At 37.2% G+C, this 22,171-nt stretch overlaps 1 protein-coding gene across 10 annotated transcripts in view; it reads right to left on the reverse strand.

Moving 5' to 3' along the window:
* Window positions 1-22,171, reverse strand: part of ablim2 (actin binding LIM protein family, member 2) — a gene marked incomplete at its 3' end in the record, with an annotated part of 112,693 nt that overhangs the window by 61,606 nt on the left and 28,916 nt on the right. For all 10 annotated transcript variants that reach the window (XR_013815350.1, XR_013815351.1, XR_013815352.1 and 7 more), the window contains exon 2: window positions 1,642-1,797. Coding sequence is in view for 2 of the 10 variants with exons in the window: in XM_079801552.1 (XP_079657678.1) it covers window positions 1,642-1,797 (156 nt within the window). The remainder of the gene's footprint in view (window positions 1-1,641; window positions 1,798-22,171) is intronic.

Raw genomic sequence — 22,171 nt, forward strand, 5'->3', positions numbered from 1 at the left:
TTTTCTCGGGTTACTACCCGAAACCCGAAGTTTAAAAATACGATTAAAAACGATACAGACCCCATCAGGCTATGGCAGATGTGTCATTCAACCTATTGTAAGTCGATGTATCATCACAAGAGGTTTGAAAATATATTATAAAGGTTGAAAAGTTACCTAGTGCTGCTTTAACATATTGTAAAATGTAACATTTCTATGATGAGAAAGCGTATTTTTTAGCTGCAAACACTCCCGCCTTCAGCGTGACTTGATCCTTAAAAAAAATCATTTTAATATGCTAATTAAAATAAAAAACAACAAAAGAAACCTTATTCTTATCATTAGCAATGTTGAAAAGAGTAGTTCTGCTTAATATTTTTGTGGAAACGGTGATTCTTCACAGCATTTATTTGAAACTTTATAAATGTCTTTACTGTCAAAATACTTTTGATCCATTTAATGCATCAATGATGGTTAAAAAATGGTTATGTACAATACCAGTCAAAAGTTTAGAAAAAAAGCAGTCTCTTCTGCTCACCAAGGCAGCATTTATTTGACATTCATTTATTTATGTTACGAAGCAAAAACTCAACATTGATAATAATAACAATAAATGTTTTTTGAGCATCAAATAAGCATATTAGAATGATTTCTGAAGGATCATATGACACTGAAGACATAATTATGCTGAAAATTCAGCTTACATTTTAAAATGTATTAAAATTAGAAAACAATTATTTTCATTTGTAATAATATATTAAAAGATTAAATAAATGCAGTCTTTGTGAGCATAAGAGGCTTCTTTCAAAAACATAAAAAAATTGTAATGTTTCCAAACTTTTGACAGGTACTATACATGCACACATATCCAAGGAAAGATTTTCCAGATTTATCCAAGGAAGACATTTTCGACCCTAGTTCATATGAAAGAAGAATGATCTTTCAGAGAATACCAAATTTAAATACACACTCACCCACAAAATTAGGCCGAACTGCATACAACTATTTCTATGCTGTGTTTTAAAAATGTTTTAAATGACAGTTATTTCAAACAAAAATAGTTATGAGTGAGAGGTTATCCAAAAAAAGTAATAATAATAATAATTCGAGCAGCAACTGTAATTTGACTAATGGCGTGTAGTACCCAAACTGATTTGATGCTTTGAGGTAAGAATAAACGTGCTAAACTCTATTAAGAAGCTCACATTGTCTGAACCCCCGAGGTCACCTAGCAACCACTGTCTGTGTTCACAACATCATCAAACTGAAAACAGCCGGTGCTGGGAGAAATTGTCTTGCACGTATATAAGCACACATGCTAACACACTGACAGACAAATCAGGAAACCACCGTGCTCCATGTGTTTGGCTTAATTTAAGCTATTCTTGATGAAATCAGATCCCAAACAGATGAAACACAGTCACCTTGGTCCTGGTACAACACTGTCACAACAACAATATACGTCACACCCTCCCCGTTCATGGGGAATGATTGAGTTTGGTGCAGTGCTGCAATGCTTTTGTTTTCATCAAATTTGTTTTGTGTTCAGGTTCTACATGTACATTCAAAGTGCCTTTCAAGGCGTAAAATCCATTATGTAACTGTCTGAAAATTGCCACACAATAGCAATATGAATGGAGTGAGTTGTGACTGACGTGTTACCTTTGCAAACAAAGCACTTGATGTGGAAGTGTTTATTTTGCACCCGGAGCACCTCGCCTTTGCAGGGCTTGCCACAGTTTTGACACGGGACGGGGCCGCTCTGCCGCTGTCCCTTCTGCTGCTCCAGGGGACTGTGAACAGCCTGCTGGTGAAACGCTGTGGAGACACAATGAGAAAAAGACAAAAGTTGAATTGCAATATCCCTAAATACAGCACCAACTGACAGGTATAGAAAAGTTTAAGAATTAGTCAACAACCCATACTGATATAACCTGACCATCTGAATATTGGGGTGAACATGTCCCTTAATGTCTATGGTGGATATCAGTAAAACTAACAGAAATAGTACGAGTTTTGTGCTACTATTCCAAATTCAGATAATTGACTAAGTTAAAATAGGTGGACATTTTAAAAGGTTCATGACATGAGAAATCAAATTTGCCTTGAATTTTTGACATACAGTATAAGATGTCTGTACCATTAAAACATCTGCAAGTTTCATAGATTAAAACATCCTCCTCATTATAAACAAAGCATTTATTTATTCAAGCTCCAAAAATACATTTGCATTTGACTGCCTCCAGAGCAAGACGTCATCAATAAATAGTTATATATCACACCGCAAACAAGTGGATGGTTTATTTTAATGGTGTCCCGGATCAGGTCAGAGTATTATATGTTTGTTCAGGGCATTTTGTTTTGTAAACGAGGCACAGTGTAATTATAAGGCTGGTGTTTGGTTAGGCTCTTTGGCTGTGTCCGAAAACCTGGAAAATGTTGCCTTCGGAGGACACATTTCAAGGCAGGAAAGCACCAAGGCACATCCAAATCTAATGTTAGCTTCACTTCCTGTCTCCAGAGATACCTTCATCTGATCAATTTTTGAAGGCAGCATATTTGTATCCTTCGCTGCCTTTGATATACCACAATCCTGTGCTTTCCATTCTGTGACAGTTGAGCTGGAAAAAAAAGATGGCATCCGAAAGTTGCGTTTGCTGGTCAGTTTGTGTGTAAACGTACGTTTTTTACCAACATTTTCCACTTCTGATGTAATTTCTAGCGAGAAATTACTAATGTAGTAATTAAATATTTGTTTAGTTCTCACCAAAGCTCTCTGCAGTGTGCTGTAGATCATTAAAGGAACACACTGACTTTTTGGGACTTTAGCTTATTCACCGTATCCCCCAGAGTTAGATAAGTCCATACATACCATTCTCATCTCCGTGCGTGCCATAACTCTGTCTATGCACCCACCGCTAGCCTAGCTTAGCACAAAGACAGGAGGTAAATGGCTCCATCTAGCCTACTGCTCAATAAGTGACAAAATAACGCCAACATTTTCCTATTTACATGTTGTGATGTGTATAGTTACATCGTGTACTAAGACTGACGGAAAATTAAAAGTTGTGATTTCTATTGACCAATATGACCAATATGACCAATATGACTAGCAACTATTCTCTCATTCCTGCGTAATGATCAAGGAATTTGACTGCCGTACCATGAGTGCAGCGGCGCAATGATATTACACAACACCTGAAAATAGGCTAACTTCCGTCAACATAACCAACGTGTAACAGACTTCATTGTGATTTATCTTATAATTTGTTTTTTTGTGTACATTTTTGACATTTCTGTGTGTTTAAATAGGTTTAAGGTCTGCATTATCTGTCTTAATAAGTAGGGACTTTTATTTTGACGGATGTTGTAGTTTACGGAAAGATAGTGAGAGCTTGCGGTTCATCGGAGTGGTTAGGCAGATTTAAAGGTCCCATGGCATGAAATTGTCATTTTATGAGGTTTTTCAACATTAATATGAGTTCCCCTAGCCTGAATATTGTCCCCAAGTGGATAGAAATGTTGATTGGTGTAAACCGAGTTCTGGCTGTCTTTCTCTGCCCTTGAGAAAATGACAGGCCAGACTAGCCAATCCTGAAGTCTCCTCTTTTGACATCAGAACAGGAACGGTTACCTCCCTTTCCTCCGCCCAGAGAATTTGGCATGCCCATGCGAGCGCTATATTTGTTTGTCCTCGAGAGATCATGGCTTTTAAACGAGCGAGGCATGCCAGTTGCTCAGTGTTTGGATGTATAAATGAAAACAGAAGTATTTTTTCAGTTCCTTCTGATCTGTGATCAGTGATTTCTTATGTGTAGCTAATTATTTATTATTCGTGCACACGCAGCGGCTTCTCTCTCTCCCGACAGAACGGTGTTTTCGTGTTTTCTATCTTGTGAGCCAGTGTTTTTGTACGTCCTCGTCGCGTCTATCTGTTCTAAAATGTGCATACAGTCGTGAGTTTCTGCTCAACATCGGCAGACTCACGTCTCTTTAGAGATAAACCTCACGCACGCCGAAGCTCGGGCTGCACTGACCGGTCGGCCTTCAACATCCCCGACCCCCAGTACTGCATCTGGCCCACAGCGGGGGCACCATACGCGGCGCGAGATTAAGCGGAAGGGGGGTAAGCGTGAGCATATCCGGGCTAGCCAGCTATCTCCACAATAAACTGGATTACATTCGATTACTGCTGTTGTGTCTTTGTTTGCGCTGTGTACTCAATGCGCGTCACTGACACTTTTCATATGATAGGAAACTATCTAAAATAATGCTATAATTAACACTTACTCGTAACTCATTCATCTCGACAGCTGTAATGGTACTTTGCGTGTGTTACAAAGTTGGTAATAAGGATGCAGACGGACTCGGTGTGACTGGGACTCGTGTTTATTCAGAACTCTCAGATACAAACACAATAAACTTGCGCTGACAGACAGCGCTCTCATAACTCAGTAGTTACTATAAATAACTTTGTTAGCAATCGCTCCGTCTGTGGTACATTAGTGATGTCCGGTTCGCGAACAAATCATTCTTTTGAACTGGTTCTTTTTAGTGAACCGAATCAGTTCACCAAATCGGACTGAATCGTTCTAAACAGTTCGCGTCTCCAGTCAGCGCTGATTTACTAGAGTTACTAACTTTCTGACATGAGTGACAGCCCCTCCGACTAGAAATAGACTAATAACCTGAAGTATATGCTATTAACTAAAACAGTTCACTGAACTGAGGCGTTCTGAGAACTGATGTGAAGTGAACTCAGGTCCATCCGTCTCTCTGGCAGCAGCTCATGCCTGCTTGTGCCTGGTAGAACTCGTTAAACCACGCCCCCTCCGCTCATTTCAAATGCAAAGATGTCAGCCAATCACAACAGTGGGCGTTTTTCTCACAGCAGACACGCCTCTTGAAACAGGGCATTCAGCCACAGGGCAAACAGCAGTATAGAAAAAATGCCTTTTATTTCTACATTATGACATTTTATGATGTAAAAATCATAATAACAATATAAGTACACCTCAGGAAACATTATAAAATAATAGAAAAATGCCATGCCATGGGACCTTTAAAGTTTGTCATTTGTAATGAGTCTTTGTGTGTATTTCGCTGTATGTTAATAATAATGCTATGAAGAGTTTGTGTACGAGATGTTAATGCGCACTTCTTTGCTTTATTTGTTCAGCTCTTACGGGAATTTTTTGGAGATCAAACGGTTTCAATAAACTCCACAAAACATCAGTAAAGTCTGGCCATCATTTGGACAGGGTCCGCCACACAACGTGACAATCTGCTTGCACAGAGGCTGCGTTCGAAACCGCATACTTCCCTACTATATAGTATGTAAAATAAAAGAGAACTACCAGGGTTTTGGACTATTTCTCGCGAGATTCGGACATGCGTATACTAATTTGCGCACGAATATGCCTACTTACCTACTATATAGTAGGAGAAAACAGTAAGTGAAAGGAGTAGTATGTTCGAAACCTCAGTAATCATAAAAGAGTACGTGAGAAATCCCCGGATGTCCTACTGATTCCGCCCAGATTGTGAAGCACCCATCGTCGGATACTTTTCTATCCCTGCCTTCCCATGAGGCCACAGGAAAGAATACGTCAGGCGGAGAAAAGCGAATCAAATGTGAGTATTACAAACCAAAATCACGGTTCCTTGTGTTAAAATCGCATTTGTTGAACTACTGTAGAGTAAACTGTTGAATTGTTGAAGGTGTAAAGACGACAGCCAGTATAGTGTAGTTGTGATTGGGCTGTAAAAAAAAGTTTCATTATGTATGAGCTCCAGTAACACGTCTCCAAAATGGATTTACATAAACCATATACATCTTAAAGATAAAGATGCTTACTAAATGTTAATTTAACATCTGACAGGAACATTTTCGATAAGTATTGCAGATGACATCACAGCATGAAATAGACATGTGATCAGAATGTGTGTGTGCTTCTGTGCTACAATGGAATGGTTCACTGTTGTCAACACTGTTAACTTTACATGAACGTCAGTAATGTAAATAAATCTACATAAAGTAACTAAACATAAGTTATCTTTTTTATTTGTTCATTAGTACTGTTGATGAATTGAGGAACATTAACACATCAGCAACTACCTCAACATTTAAATGTAGTATTGAGCACAAACTTTTATGCTTTTATCAAGGTGTTGTTTAAGATACAGGTAATGTGAATGTTGTCTGATATTACAGGTGCAGAAGAGCATGTGTGTGTTTATCTGGTGGAGAGAGGGTGATGAAGGAAGGGTGTCATCAAAGGCTTTGAGTATACTACAGAAATGAATAAAACAAATTTAAATCTTAAGTTGTTTTTTATTTCAATTTCAAACAGAGTTATTTCAGTACTTTTCTGATTCTTGATTGTCTGTGCATTTGCTGCAGAGCTTCTGTGGTTGAGCCTTGCTCAAGGAAACCTTCTGCTTATCAGTTCAGTGTTTAGTCCACTACACAACAAAAGTGATAAAGCTACAATACAAATAGCATGTAATTGTAAAAATATTACATTAAATATGGCAAGAAATGGGATGCTGACAACATGAATTGTAAATCGTTTTAAGTAGTCATGCTGATGGAGAGCAGGCACACGGATGTTTGGAGCAGACACATCAGCAGTCAGAGATTGTCCCACACATGTTCTCAACTCTTGCTTCAAGGTTGTGGGGTTCAGGAGGGACATGATGGACGGATAGGACAGGTGAAGGTGTCAACTGCTTCATCAATATAAAGCTGCAGAACTGGCACAGCTGTGTTGAGATGGCAGCAGATGTGGGGTTCACCGCCTGTAAATGCGTGATGGTTTGTTAGAACAATACATTTGAATAAAGCTTTGTTTCACGTGTTGTTGACTTTTATTCATTTATTGTGATGTTTACTTTTATTCATTTTTTTACTCATTAATTCTGTTTCCTATTGTTGTCAGTAAATACAATATTTTATTAACTCGTGCATTAATTCATTGCATGACTGAAAATTGATATGTATTCACAGCGGCTGCATTTTTTCTAGTGTGCATTCATGCATCGCTATGTCATATGACAACAAATTGCATTTTGCTTGTTTTACTAAAACGATATAATTTTCAGTAAAAAAACAAAACAAAAGTAATATAATTAAGTATTGGTAAGCATTTGTCATTATTATTGTAAGTGTTTTAGTGGGCTAGCAATGCAATTCATTCTGGGGTAATCTTATTTTTTAATAGTGATACTTACATTTTTCGAGTATAAAATCAACAGTTTTCTCCAAAGGTGAGATCCTCGAGCAGCTGAAAGACATCTCTATGCAAACACTGAGGGAAACCGCACAGGTCGGGCTGTGGAGTTACTGATGCTTTGAGCTGTTACTGCACCTGTCACTCATAGGCCTATCTTTTATTTTATAATTACATGGTTGTATCTTTAACAATCATAATGATAAAAAAAATATCATGGGTTTGCATACATTATATACAAAGAAAAAAAAAACAATAACAAGGTTAGATATCTTTGAATAATTAATCATAATGCAATAAAACATTTATTTCATAAGCCTGAGGGATGAGCTGTTACTGCACCTGTCACTCGTATCTTTTATTTTAAAATTACATGGTTGTATCTTTAACAATCTTAATGATAAAACAAATATCATGGGTTTGCATACATTATATACAAAGAAAAAAAACAATAACAAGGTTAGATATCTTTGAATAATTAATCATAATGCAATAAAACATTTATTTCATAAGCCTGAGGGATGAAACAGGAGTTCAATTTAACAAGAAAAAGGAAAATGTAAAGGAGATTTAAGCCAATTTTGCTTTTTGCATATAAAATAAAGAAATTAACAACATTCAAGAGATCACAATTTTGGGTTTTGGTAAGGATAAACCTGGGTCAGATTAGTAGGGTTAATATCACAAGATAAATGGGCAGCTGTTTCTTCAACAAGACCACAAAATTAGCAAGTTTAATCAATATTAAGATATTTATAGACCGTTGAATTAAACCTGTCACTCATATCTTTCAAGTTGTTGATTGTGATAACGTCAACATGGCGCATAAAGTGCGGATCGCATTCATACTTAACGAGATCAGGCCTACTATACCTACTGTTTTAGCTAGTTAAGTAAGTACTTATTGAAAATGAGTACCTACTCAATGAGTATGCGGTTTCGAACGCAGCCAGAGAGCGTGCTGGGGACTATTTTCAAGTGCTGCATAATATCATTGCGCCGCTGCACTCATGGTACGGCTCAAAGTTCCTTGATCATTACGCAGGAATGAGAGTATAGTTCCTAGCCATATCGGTCTAGAAAATCACAACTTTTAATTTTCCATCAGTCTTAGTACACAGTGTAACTATACACATCACAACATGTAAATAGGAAAATGTTGGCATTATTTTGTCACTTATTGAGCAGTAGCTAGCTGGAGCCGTTTACCTCCAGTCTTTGTGCTAAGCTAGGCTAGCGGTGGGTGCGTCAGACAGAGTTATGGCACGCACGGAGATGAGAATGGTATGTATGGACTTATCTAACTCTGGGGGATACGGTGAATAAGCTAAAGTCCCAAAAAGTCGGCGTGTTCCTTTAAACTGTTACACTGCCTAAGAAGTCTGTCCGAAATTAGTTTTGTGAGGTGCCTTCATGCACAAACGCAAGCCATTGTCTGATAAGGCAGCGAGGCAACGAGTGAGCTGCCTAGGTTTTCAGACTTAGCCTTTGTGTTCATGTGTCATGTGATCCCCACGTTTCCCTTGTGTTCATGCCATGTGCTTTTGGTATCATTATATTCAGCTGTTGCTCATTTGCTCATTAGTAATCTGAGTATTTATACGCTTTTGAATGATGGAATAAACTGAAAAAAATTGACTCAGCTTCAGTGGAACCATTACAGTAATGGAGAGTTAGCAATTAAACTTTTGTTGAAAGCCAAAGCAGCCAAATGTATTGGATTTGACAGCAGCTGCATCAAAAACCATAAGTAAATGATTTCATAATACGTTTTCAAAACACTTAGTCGTGTACAATAGCGAGTGGGTGTTGATCCGGTTTCCTATGCATGTTAGCAATCATAACAGTGGCCTTTTACTGACAAGCCTAAAAGGGATAGTTCACCCAAAAATGAAAATTAGCCCATAATTTACTCACCCTCAAGTCATCCTAGGTGTATATGACATTCTTCTTTCAGACGAATAAAATCTGAGGTATATTACAAAAGTCTAGGCTAATCCAAGCATTAGAATTGGATTCATAGTTGCTCTGTTTTTGAAGTCCATAAAAAGTGCATCTGCCCATCAAATAACTGCTTCACGCGGCTCTGGGGTGTTAATAAAGGCGCAATCGACGCGTTTGTGTAAGAAAAATATCCATATTTAAAACTTTATCAAGTAAACTGTCGGCCGATGCCTTCCCTGTTCAATTTATGGAAAAAATTTTGAAAGTTCCCCTGCCGATCGAAAGACTAACGTGATCAGGTAGGCTCGTCATGACGTCACGTACGCATCTTGAGTTTCACTTTCAACATTCAACACTTTTCCAAGGAAATCAATCGGCTGGAACTCTACTTGATAAAGTTTTAAATATGAATATTTTTCTTACACAAACGCGTCGATTCGCTTCAGAAGGCCTTTATTAACACCCCAGAGCCGCGTGAAGCAGTTATTTGATGGGCAGATGCACTTTTTATGGACTTCAAAAACAGAGCAACTATGAATCCAATTCTAATGCTTGGATTAGCCTGGACTTTTGTAATATAACTCAGATTTTATTCGTCTGAAAGGAGAATGTCATATACACCTAGGATGACTTGAGGGTGAGTAAATTATGGGCTAATTTTCATTTTTGGGTGAACTATCCCTTTAAAGGAATCGCCCCTTAAAAATGTATCATTTTAGGGAAGGTTAAAAGAAAATTTCCACATCAGGGCTCAAATTTCGGCGCCGAATTGTGGGTAGTATTGCGCATCATTTTTAGCCTGACGTCATCATACTCAATTCTAGTCAGAATATGAGTCTGATACTGCTCCGTTGAGCTGTGATTATGGGGCGTGTTTCAACCGAGCCAGGAAAGACCTCAATTGGATAGACCTACAACCAATCAGAGCAACGAAGCAACGCATAACGTTAGTCGTCAAATGTCAACAGAACTCAACTGCACTGTGTTGCCAAGTCCACGGGTTGAAGCGACCCCAATTATGTGATATACAGACCCAGGAATGCAAATTTTAGCAGGCAGCCCTGCCAAAATAACACATATTTTACCCCCCAAATTTTCCCCGGGGAAACCCAGGTTTCGCACTTATAATGTGGGGATTTCATTCATTCACGTTATCATGTAAATTGTATGAGTAATTTAATCCACATAGATTATAACACTAATTCAATTATTTTAAAACTTTCTGTGAGATGCACTTTCACAAACAGCGCGAGTGATTCAGCAGTGCTGCATCTTTTCTCTCTTTTCTCTCTTTCTCTCTGTCACTCAAAATGGGTTGCTTTGCAGACTAGACTCTCGTGTTTCAAATTGGTGTTCCCCCTCCCCCCAAATAATTAACTTTTAAAAGATGACTTATTTTTATTAATACATTTTTTTTATGTATAACAATGTAGCATGTTAGCTACTTTGAAAAGTAAATTCTGAAGTTGTCTACACATCATCTCATTACTGTGAATTTTTTTTATATCTGACAATGTCTAAGATAACAGTGTACTTAATATTTGTAAATGTATGTATTTATATTATAAAATATGAAGCCCTGCACATAAATTTGTTCCCTTGGCCACAATTTATTAATTTGTTCCCTCATTTTAATTTAGTTACATTTTGGCCACTATTCAACTAAAACAAGGGAAATAATTAAAAATGCATGGGAATTAATTCTTGTTTTTGTTTTTCTTGCATGTCATGTGCACTGTGAGAAAGAAAAAAATCAGTAGAACATTTTTTTAAGTTACTTGGAATACGCCAGGATATTAGCCATTAAGTTTGCAATGCATAATACATAGAAAACACCTGTAAAATCAATATGGAAAATTTCTTCAGATTAGCACAGTGCAGTGTCCTGTGTCTAAGAAACAGACATTTCTTAGAGTGCGTGGGGCTCCTAACTAAAATATTACATGACCTTGTACCCTCTCACACCACTGTGAGGTAGACATGGATGACGTCAGTGCTCTGCTCTCCTTTGTGAATTTTTAAGTGCCTGTTTGGCACCCAATCTTCACACCTACTCCATTACAAAGGCGTGTAAACTCAAACAAACACTTCATATACAGTCCAAGACACAGAGAAAGACCTTCAACCACTTGTTTTAAAAGGGCGTGTTAGCAAAACTGGTTCTGTCGGACAGCCCGTTCTATTCTGTAGTAGGATTTTCAAAACAGGTGTTCACTTTGTAAAGTCTAAGGGATAAATAGCTATAGATAAATGTGTTATTGCTTTTTCTCAAAGGCAAGAACCTGTATTTGTCCCTTATTCATTGAGAAGTTTCTAAGAGATGCTGGTTTCAGTTCGCTCACATAGACTTGCTGAGCCTTTGACACAAACTAGATAAAAGTACTTTGGGATGAAACTACAGCAGTCATTGTATGTGTGTTTGAATGCAGCAGCACACAAAAATTTTAAATATCAAAAATAAAAAGATTCCTCTCTGGAGAAGCGTTTTGTCTTTCCGCTTGCAAATTCCGCCATGGTGGAAGCGCAACTGGCTTTTAAAGGGAATGGGAGATGAGAGTCTGATTGGTTTATTGCACATTACGCCCAAAAAACACCCAAGACTCATCAAAAGATTAGGTACAACCCTTTTGGACCATGCACCTGCCGCACCGACCGTCTATTCCATTGTAAAACAAGCAAAAGCGGATTCTGCGCTTCAGACCATGCGCTCAGATCGTTAAAATAGGGCCTTTAGTGTTAGGGGTGTGAAGAGATCTCGTGACATGAAATGTGATATTGCCATGACGGAGCATGAGGGTGAAATTAGCATGGAATATGCCACCACTACGTTTACATTACATCACGATACCCACTGCGACACCACCTCCAATGTCGTTTTGCTTTTTTTAATAAAGATATTTAATTCAGTTGGATAACGGTCACTTAAATTGTAAACTATTGTAAAGTTAATTAAAAATGGCCAAATTGTCCCCCCCAATATTTGAAATTCTTGCTCTGCTATGCTGCACATCTTTGCGCAGCGCTCTGTTTTATGATGACAAAATTGTTTAAAAGTTACATTTTTAGTCTGGTCTTCCTCAGTGGTCTAACAGCGCTCGTCAATGTCAAAACGATTGAGATGGCCAATCAAATCAAAGTAGGCGGGTTTAGGTTCTCTTTTGGCTCGTGCACAGTGTTCACACAGACAAGTGCGTCAATCTATCGCTTAACACCGTTGCGGAGACTCTATTCTTTCTGGGGAAATCATAAAACAAAATCAACTAGAATTAAACCTAGAACTTCGTTCACTGTTCTGTTTCTTTATGCTATATAAACATAAAAAATACGTCCCCCCAATGTTCAAGACATGGTTACGGCCTTGCTTAGGCTGGGATGTGTAGTTGTATCCCCCTCTTAGCTCAAAGTTTGCACTTTGAATATTGAGAGAGTACTTTGATTATGGTTGCACTTATTGTTTGCACTTAATAAAAAAATGCTATTTATTTTTGTTATTTATACTGTTTTTATTTCTATGTTCAATTTGTGGAAAGGAGTTCAATTAGGAGATCACACACGTTCTGGAAGCTCATAATTCATGTACAGTAAGGTCTAAAGAGACTCATACAGGAGAGAAGCCAGTCAGTTGAGTTTGTGGCAAAACCTTTTACAGTGCTTGTATATTGTTGTCTTTCAATGCATATGTCAATTCATACTCAGAAAGTAGAACTGAAATGACATTAATTAAAGATGTTTATTTCAATCATTTCAAAATGCACCTGCAGACTGATTTTGTCATTGAGGATTTCTTAAAAATACTGGCAAAAATATTGTGAACACAATCTCATGTCTCGTCTCGTCTCACGAGCTAAGTGTCTCATCACACCCTTAGTGTTAATCATTTAGATTGGCTGACGACAGAGAACAGAAACCGGCAGGTTAATATGTCAATTCCTTTCACTTGCACCATTCATCCAGTTGGCACAGCATTTCATTGGTACTTTATGCTCTGTGAACATCCACTACATCCACATGTTTTTATAGATTCTAAGAGAAACTCTTGTGCTGCTGGACCTCTGAAACAGCATTCTGGAAATGTTTAAAGATCCCTTTAAAGCTAAAGGTATTTCCTGCTTTCACAGATCAGGTAGAGTTGTTAAAAAACAGAGGACATTTACGATAATCCAACCTTAAAAACACAACAACAACCATGGAAAGCCACTTTTAGCAAGCTGACAGTAGATGTAAATGCTTTATACATAAATCAATCATTTGAGGTTACAGTCAAATCATATAACACTGACAGTATTTTCATAAACAGCAGTGTTTAGCAGAAGGTATTTTCCAATAAAGAAAAGCATGCATGAAGGCCCATAAAACATAAAGAGGTTAATGCATTTAACGAATGCCAGGTTCATTCCAGCTACCACAGGAAAAACAAAGACCCATATGGACAAACTTTATCATTGTAGACCAGAATAGAATTAAAAAGGTTTTTCGTTAATTGAAATAAAGCTTAAAAAATCAAATATAAATATTAAAGTATTAAATAATTTGATTATTTGAAATAAAAATAAAAAACTTTAAATGAAAATAACAAATGTTGCCTGGATAATTAACTGAAATAAGTTTAAGCTGAATTAAAACTGAAAATATAAAAATAAAAGCTAATTCAAAATATTCATAAATACTACAATTGTAAATTAATCATGCAACAACAAAAAAACACTGGGTCAAGCAACATTTCACAATTTTTGAAAAGGAAACGTTATGGCAACAAACAGCCAATCAAAGGTCTCAAAGGTTAACTCATTAAACATTCATGAGCTTTATTCCTCCCAGAACATGGTGTTTAATTTCAGCATCTGAGAGAAAGAAGTTAAAGGCACAATATGTAAGATTTTTGGATTAAAATCCAAAAACCACTAGAACAAAGTTATATATTTTGATGACTTGTGTACATTATCCCAAACGGCTAGAGAGCCGCCACAGAGCCAGGTCTTACGTCACCAGTGTTGGGGAAAGTTACTTTGAATAGTAATGCATTACAATATTGCGTTACTCCCTTAAAAAGTAACTAATTGAGTTACTTAGTTACTTTTTAAGAAAAGTAATGTGTTACGTTACTTTTGCGTTACTTTTTCTCACCTGGGATGGGCTTGTTTTTTTGTTTTGTTTTTTTAATAGCAAAAAAAGTCCTTTTTTGTGCAAATGTAAAGACCTCTTCATACCAAAATTGAAATAATAGGCCTCAGGCTGAGGTAAAAATGTGCTGCCATTCTGGATAATGGGAGAATAGGACGCAGGAGAAAAAAGTTTTACCAATAAAAACAAAATCTAGTCATTCATTTTGAGGAGGACAGAATCTTTATTGTGCAAGTGAGATAAATAAATGCTCACATTTAGTCTAGAACTAAAATAACCCTCAAGTTCACACACACACCTCTCCACTTATTTTTCACAACATGGGGGCAGGAGAGCTGTCTGTCAAATTAATGTGAAAAGTAACTTGCGTTACTTTTTTGAAAAAGTAACTCAGATATTTTGTTGTAAATTTGAAAAGTAATGCGTTACTTTACTAGTTACTTGAAAAAGTAATATTATTACGTAACTCAAGTTACTTGTAATGCGTTACCCCCAACACTGTACGTCACTGTATACGTCTCAATTTTCTCAGCAACACTAGTGAGGCAGCGGGAAACACAAACACTAAGGCCCCGTCCACACAAAGCCAGAGCTTTCCCTATCCGATCTTTTTTTTTCCTCGTTTCAAGAAATATCTGCGTGCATGAAAACGGCTCAAAACGATGTAGTATACATGCCAGGCCAGTATGTGGTGCTGTAATTCTGCCACAGAAATACACTAAAAATGGAGAAGAAGATTTGTGGCTAGAAGGGGTACGGCAACAGTCGAAGGTGAGGCAAAATCTCACAATAAAATAACAATAAATAAATGTGCTACTTACCAGATGTGTTTTATTAACGCCTACACCTACCCCAACCCTAGACATAAAATAATGCAAATACAGTAATTAAACGACGCAGTATCCCTTCGAGTCTTCCCCATGCAGGACGTGGTGTGATGACATCACCGTTTCACAAAATATACGGATTGGCTGTACACAGGAAAACGCAAGGGTGTCGGTTTAAGGTTTATCCACTCTGGGACCCGGTTTAAAAAAATATCGGTTTCATGCTCCCAAAACGCGGATCCGAGTGGACGAAACGCTGATACGGTACAACATTTTTACGTATACAGTTAATCACGTCTCCATGTGGACTAGGGCTGAACGATATATCGTTATCGTATCTATATCTAGATATGAACTTTCAAGATATTACTATCGAAAAAAGCAACGATATAGACGATATAGATTTCCCCTCTCCGCGCTCACCCTTTATACAACTCTGGCAGTCACAACAAACATCAGTTTTACGAGTGCCCTTGAATGCACCGCTAAAGCCAGCGCGCAAACACTACAGGGACTTGAGAGGGGGGCGGCGTTTCCATGGTGACACGTCATTGCTTGTCACGTGACACACCGCAGCAGCAACAAGCGCTGAATGAATGATGATCTGCTTTTGTCATTTTTTCCTTTTTTATTCAGAATATTCACAAATGTGTTAGCTATGACATGAAATATCTGATATTCCGATTGTCAAATACATGCAAGTGGAAGTATATTGTTGTTTAAACACCTTTATAACAATCGCGTTAGTTGAGCTGTATGCGCGATGGCCACCGCTGTGTAATGCTGCCTTCACGTGCTCTCGGAATTATAATAAATACGAGTTTCCTAGGTAAACATTGCACATGAACGCCCTCACATTTTGAAACTTGAATGCAATGCGCTCGTAATCACGATTTCAGAAGTCGGAATCATCAAATTTCCGATAGCACGTGAAGGCAGCATTAGTTTGTGCCGCAGACGCAGTTCAGAGAATCGGATCTGTTGGATTTACAACCTCTATGTTTACAACACGTGAATTCATCCACTTCTCCCGAAATACTTAAAAGTAAGTGGCTGGTGAACTGGGAATAGAATAGAGCAAACATTGAAGTTACTTAAAATGTGTATCTGATATGAATAAAACGTGTCGAATTATAATGGAAAGGATTATTATTACCTCTTCCATAGACATCAGTGTGTATTTTACAAACTCTAAATCTATTGTTTTTTTAGTACTTATGTGAATTTATATGTTTGAAACCTAAAATAAACAGTATGTGGTTGAAAACACTGAAAAGTTGTGATACATGACAGCTCTGAGCGCGCCTGTCTCTGTTGATCATGTGATGCACTTGATCATCCGCTCCAGGGCCAGCCTAGACTGATTACACCTGTGTGATCGTACGTGCCAAAGGCTTAAAAACAATACATTTTCTGACACAAATTTTTGAAATGTAGGCTTAAATCAAACACATTTTAATTCAGATTCTGGTTTTCACCCAACATGTAGTCATATCGTATTGTATCGATATCGAGATATCTGGCATGAAAATCGAGATATGAAATTTTGTCCATATCGTTCAGCCCTAATGTGGACGGGACCTAAAACACACCAAGCTTGTTCGAGATGCATCGGAGCTGCGCAGACCGATCCGCGTATGGTATCAAAACACTGCATGAGCGATTCAAAAGCATAAGGAGTCGTATGATCTCTTTGATGTCGTACGGCAATCAGTCTGCACAGCACCGATGCATCTCGAACAAGACTCCCATCAACAATGGCGAACGTTGCATTACTATTGATGCTCATGGCTTTACGATCGTACATTGGCATCAAAACACAGCGAATCCAACGCATTTGTGCAGCTCACCGTGATTTGTATAGACGGAGATTACAATCGAGATGCTATTAGCTCCATTAGCTGCTATTTCAAAAATGGCGGTCACAACGAACGCATTATAACATAACTCTCAGATTCTTTTCCACCGGCTGTAGCGGTAAAGACAACAACTCCCATGATTACGCGAAATCAATGCGTCATCAAGCGACGCCTTTGTTTTGAATAAGCAACCTCTAGTTGTGGAAATTACATATTGTGCCTTTAAACATTTTAAACAGTGACGCCAAACACAAATGATGAAGAGATTGCCATCCAGTCAAGAATGTTGAGGTCCAAACAATTGACTTTCATTGTATGAACAAACCCCATCTGTCAACTGTGAAAAGCCCATATACTATATGGTGTATAAAGAGGATTGTGGTGCCAGCCAGCACAAGACTTCAATAAACTAGCAAACCACATCACAATAAAAGAGAGAAAACAGTGAATGAATCTTATAGGCCTAACCACATCTTCTCTGATAAGAACTCAATAAGTCAGGGTGGATCACTATCCATTTCTCATGAAGTACAAAAACAACCAGAGTTTTCAGAGTCTCCTTTCAACCTGAGCCAAAGATCTGTGGTTAAAGGAATTAAGGTTTGAAGCCGTCCTGCAGTAGTAAGATCCCTATCACTGTCACACCCCTCTCTGTTCATTCACTGATCTGCATGCTTCAGATGTCCACATCATATATCATCAAAACCTCTGTAAGCACAACCAGCTAAAGGTCAGCGTAAGGGGGGTGTTGGTTCCACATGTCCCTATACTACTTTCACAGACTTGCTCGTTTACACAGAGAGGCATCCATCTTTAAGCAGGTTCTCCATAAATAGAGCATCTACTCAACCCATGGGGATTCCATCATGCCCTGCTACATTCTGCTTGAGGTGCATGTGCATGGCTGACATGTCTGTGTGTTTGAAAGGCTCGGATTTCCACCGTAGAATCCCTCTGCCACTCACCTAGCCAAAAAGCACCCATCGTTTGCCTTATTTTGCAAATGCAATTGTGGGTTTTGGGGTTAGATTGTACAATAGAAAGCCTTTGAATGCTAGAACATTCATCATATTACTCTCTTGCGCTGCATAATTCAATATTGAAGTATATGTCTATAGTTATATAAGACCTCCTCCATTCTTCAAATATCAAACTGTGCATGCCAAAGCTGTTTCCTATAAGTCATGAGAGTATGTTCATATTTTCTGCATCACCTTCACCTCGTTCACTCCCACTGACGTGTACAGGTTCATGAAATCATATTAAGTCACATCTTGACCTCAATGTGACCTAATGGTCAAAGATACATTTTGATGATTCATAATATGATTCATGAGTCTTAAATGTCAAAAGATTACAGACTGTACACGTATCCAGACAGCAAGACAGATGAATATAGACCGAAAAAAATTAGACAAGAAGTAAATAGGAATAGATATAAAAAGTTAAAGGGATAGTTCACCCAAAAATGAAAATTATCCCATGATTTACTCACCCTCAAGCCATCCTGGGTGTATATGACTGTCTTCTTTGAGAGGAACACAATCTGAGTTATATTTAAAAATATAGCTTTATAATGGTAGTGAATGGCGGTCCTGATTTTTAAGTCCAAAAAAGTGCTTCCATCCATCATAAAAGTAATCCATACGACTCCAGAGGGTTAATAAAGGCCTTCTGAAGCAGAGCGATGGGGTTTTGCAAGAAAAATACCCATATTTAAAACTTGATAGACTAAAATAACTAGCTTCTGGCAATGGCAAGTCGACTTACGGCAAAAGAGTAACCTCTGGCGTGATGCATGACAAAATTTACTGTAAATTTACAGCAACTTACTGGCAATTTTGGTTGCCAGTAAGACTGTAAATTTACAAGGGTACTGTAAATCATTAATTACAATTGTACTGTAACACAGCACACAGCACACTATACAGCACACTACTGAATACATACTGCAAAATTAACCCCCCTCTTTTACAGTTGTTACTGTAAAATTACAGAAGAAATAATGTATGTACACTGTAAAAAATGTACAGTACAATTTACAGGAATTTACTGGTAAAAAATCCTGTAAAAATATTGTTAATTTCTGTCAAATTAATTTTAGAATAATACTGCAAAGCAATTTACAGTTAATTGTTGTATGTGAAATGCACAATTTGAAATTATTTTTAAAAATTAACAAACTTTTAACTCAAATGATATATATAGAATCAAACCATGATTTTATTTGTGCAAGCTTTACTTTGAAACATCTACAAGTAAATAATATGGTTTGATTCTATATATATTATTTGAGTTAAAAGTTTGTTAAATTAAAAAAACTGTATTTCACATACAACAATTAACTTTAAATTCCTTTGCAGTATAATTATATAATCAATTTTACAGCAATTAACAATATTTTTTACAGGATTTTTTCGAACAGTGCATTTTTACAGTGTACATACATTATTTCTATTGTAGTTTTACAGTAACAACCGTAAAAAAGGGGGGGAGGGTAATTTTGCAGTATGTATTCAGTAGTGTGCTGTATTTTTACAGTACAATTGTAATTATTGATTTAATTAAAAAATTACAGTCTTAATGGCAACCAAAATTGCCAGTAAGTTGCTGTAAATTTACAGTAATTTTTTTACAGTGTAGGATGTAGGAGTAGTGTAAGCTTTGACGTTTGCAGTTCACACAAATAGGGCTGGGTAACAAACTCAAGCTCTTCTTCTCTTATTTCAAAATGCCACAACATTTCTCTTTAAAAATTCTTGTTTTAGAGAACAAAATTACAAAAATTATTTTGTAATTTGTGACAAGTGTTTTGTTTTGCTCTATCTTCTGCGCTTTCGTCAATACGTCATACGTCAGGGGTTACTCTTTCCCCATACATCGATGCTTACAACCGTCTGTCGGAAGCTAGTTATTTTAGTTCATTAAGTTTTGACATGGATATTTTTCTTACACAAACGCATCACTTCACTTCAGTAGGTATTTATTAACCCCCGAAGCCGTGTGTATTACTTTTATGATGGATGGATGCGCTTTTTTGGGCTTCAAAATCTCATCCTCCGTTCACTCTGACTTACTCTGAAAGAGAAAAGTCAAGGGATGGCTTGAGGGTGAGTGAATCATGAGGTAATTTTCATTTTTGGGTGAACTATTTCTTTAAGAATAGAAGACAGCAAAGGTCATCAAAATGTAAAAATAGGGGAAATGAGTAAGCACCAATAAATATCTACTACCTTGGAATAAAGAATAACTTGGAAGTCCACAGATAAGTACATACATCACTATGATGTAGACTCACTTTCTTTAAGTTCTTTAACAATTTTCAGACATTTGAGTGAATACAAGTAGCTCGCTGTGCACTGGTAAGGAAAAATCCAATTAAATTAAAAGAATTTGAAGTCTCAGCAAATATTTCACAAGATACTTTAAATCTACAAGAAACTTAAAGCACTAATTTGTCCACAAGGCTTGCAGCTGTGTGTGTGGGGATGATCCTCCGACATGGCAGGATGATTAAAGGATTTTAAAGCAAATTACACGCTCGTAACCATGGAGTGCCCATTTTGAGGCACTGATGAACTCCATTTTAGCAGCTTTCTGCCTGGGAGGACACCAACAGGAGCCACAGTAATGGGTTTTAAGCACTTAATCTAAGTCTCACTCATGGTGACAGTGAAAAAGCAAGATAAACATCCAAGTGAACATGCCACAGTTATAGTTGTGCACTAATGTGTAGTGATCTTCCGATTTCGCAAGGACACATGATAAAAGTACCTGAGGCATCATTAAATGCAAAGAAAACAACCTGTCATATTTAATTTCTTTATCTTTCTTCCAGATCTGTTTAGATAAGAGGCAGAGCAGAGGAAGAGAGTTTGTTTACTATCACCATAGTCAGCACTATGGGTATTTCTGCATCTTCTTAGACTCTTCCAACAGTTATATCATGACTTGGATGTGTTTGCCCTTGTGAAAGTGTGACAGTAAGACCTACCCAGCAGTTAAGAGTAGTGACAATACTGCTTTTTTTGTCCCTGTGATAGCCACACACATGTACAAACACACACAGAAATCCTTTCACAAGTCGCAACTAGTTGACTGACTGATATACTCACCTGGCAATGAATTAGACAATATTTGGCCATTTTATATTATCGGCTTAAATGGATAAGTGTACCTGCTTCTCAGTTACAAAGTCAGCCTTGTTACTGGATAATGCACAATTCCTGCTTTCAGAGTTTTGGGAGTATTTAAAAAACAGCAAATATTAAAAAATATATAGGATTACATAATTTGTATTAGCTTATATCACATGCTGTATTAATTGGAAATCAATCAGCCATCAGCCAACAAGTTTCAATTCCTATTCACATAAAATGTATCATTTTTGTACACAAACAACTTTAATTTACTCATTCAAAAGCAATTAACCACTTGCTTTCTTATTCAGACATCATTGCCGTGTCTAAACATGACAATCAAAATAAAACCTGGCTTTTACTAGACATGCAAACCTCTAATAACAATCAAGTGCTCTTTAATAACCATTCAAAAAATAACTACAGTCAAACCAAAATGTATTCAGACACCTTCAACATTCTCTCACATTATCACAGTTTATTCGCTATAGTTTAGAAAATGGTAATAAAATATGACGAGCTCAGAGTTAAACTGGAACAAATTCATCTTGATAATCTCAGATAACTTTGATAGAAAGGTATGTAATGGATTACAATCAACCAATCAGCTGTCAGCTGTTACATTTAAGTCCACAATTTGATAATACCAATTTAGGTAAACCAATTACCAAGCAATGCTTCATTTTGTTCAGTCTGTGGTGTAAAAGGTCACATTAGCAATTAAAGGAAAAAACACTTAAGCAAAACATGGTCAGATCAAAGTGTCTGTATAATTTTGGTCCCAGATGTTTATGAATTTTACTGGTAGTCCATTGTATGAAGAATGTTTGGTTAAAATATGTCACAGTTTACATTATTTTGCTATCCTCACTTACATAAATGAACTATAGTGTCCTGCACCCATTAGTACAAATTATATCTGGTGTCTGAATAATTTTTGGTTTGACTGTATAATGTCACAAGGTCAGTCTGTCTTTCCCCTCCCCAATATTCTCACTCTCATTCTCTCGCTCTCTCGCTCTCTCTCTCTCTCTCTCTCTCTCTCTCACACACACACACACACACACACA

Source organism: Gobio gobio (assembly GCF_949357685.1).
Source record: "Gobio gobio genome assembly, chromosome: 20".
Classification (NCBI taxonomy): domain Eukaryota; kingdom Metazoa; phylum Chordata; class Actinopteri; order Cypriniformes; family Gobionidae; genus Gobio; species Gobio gobio.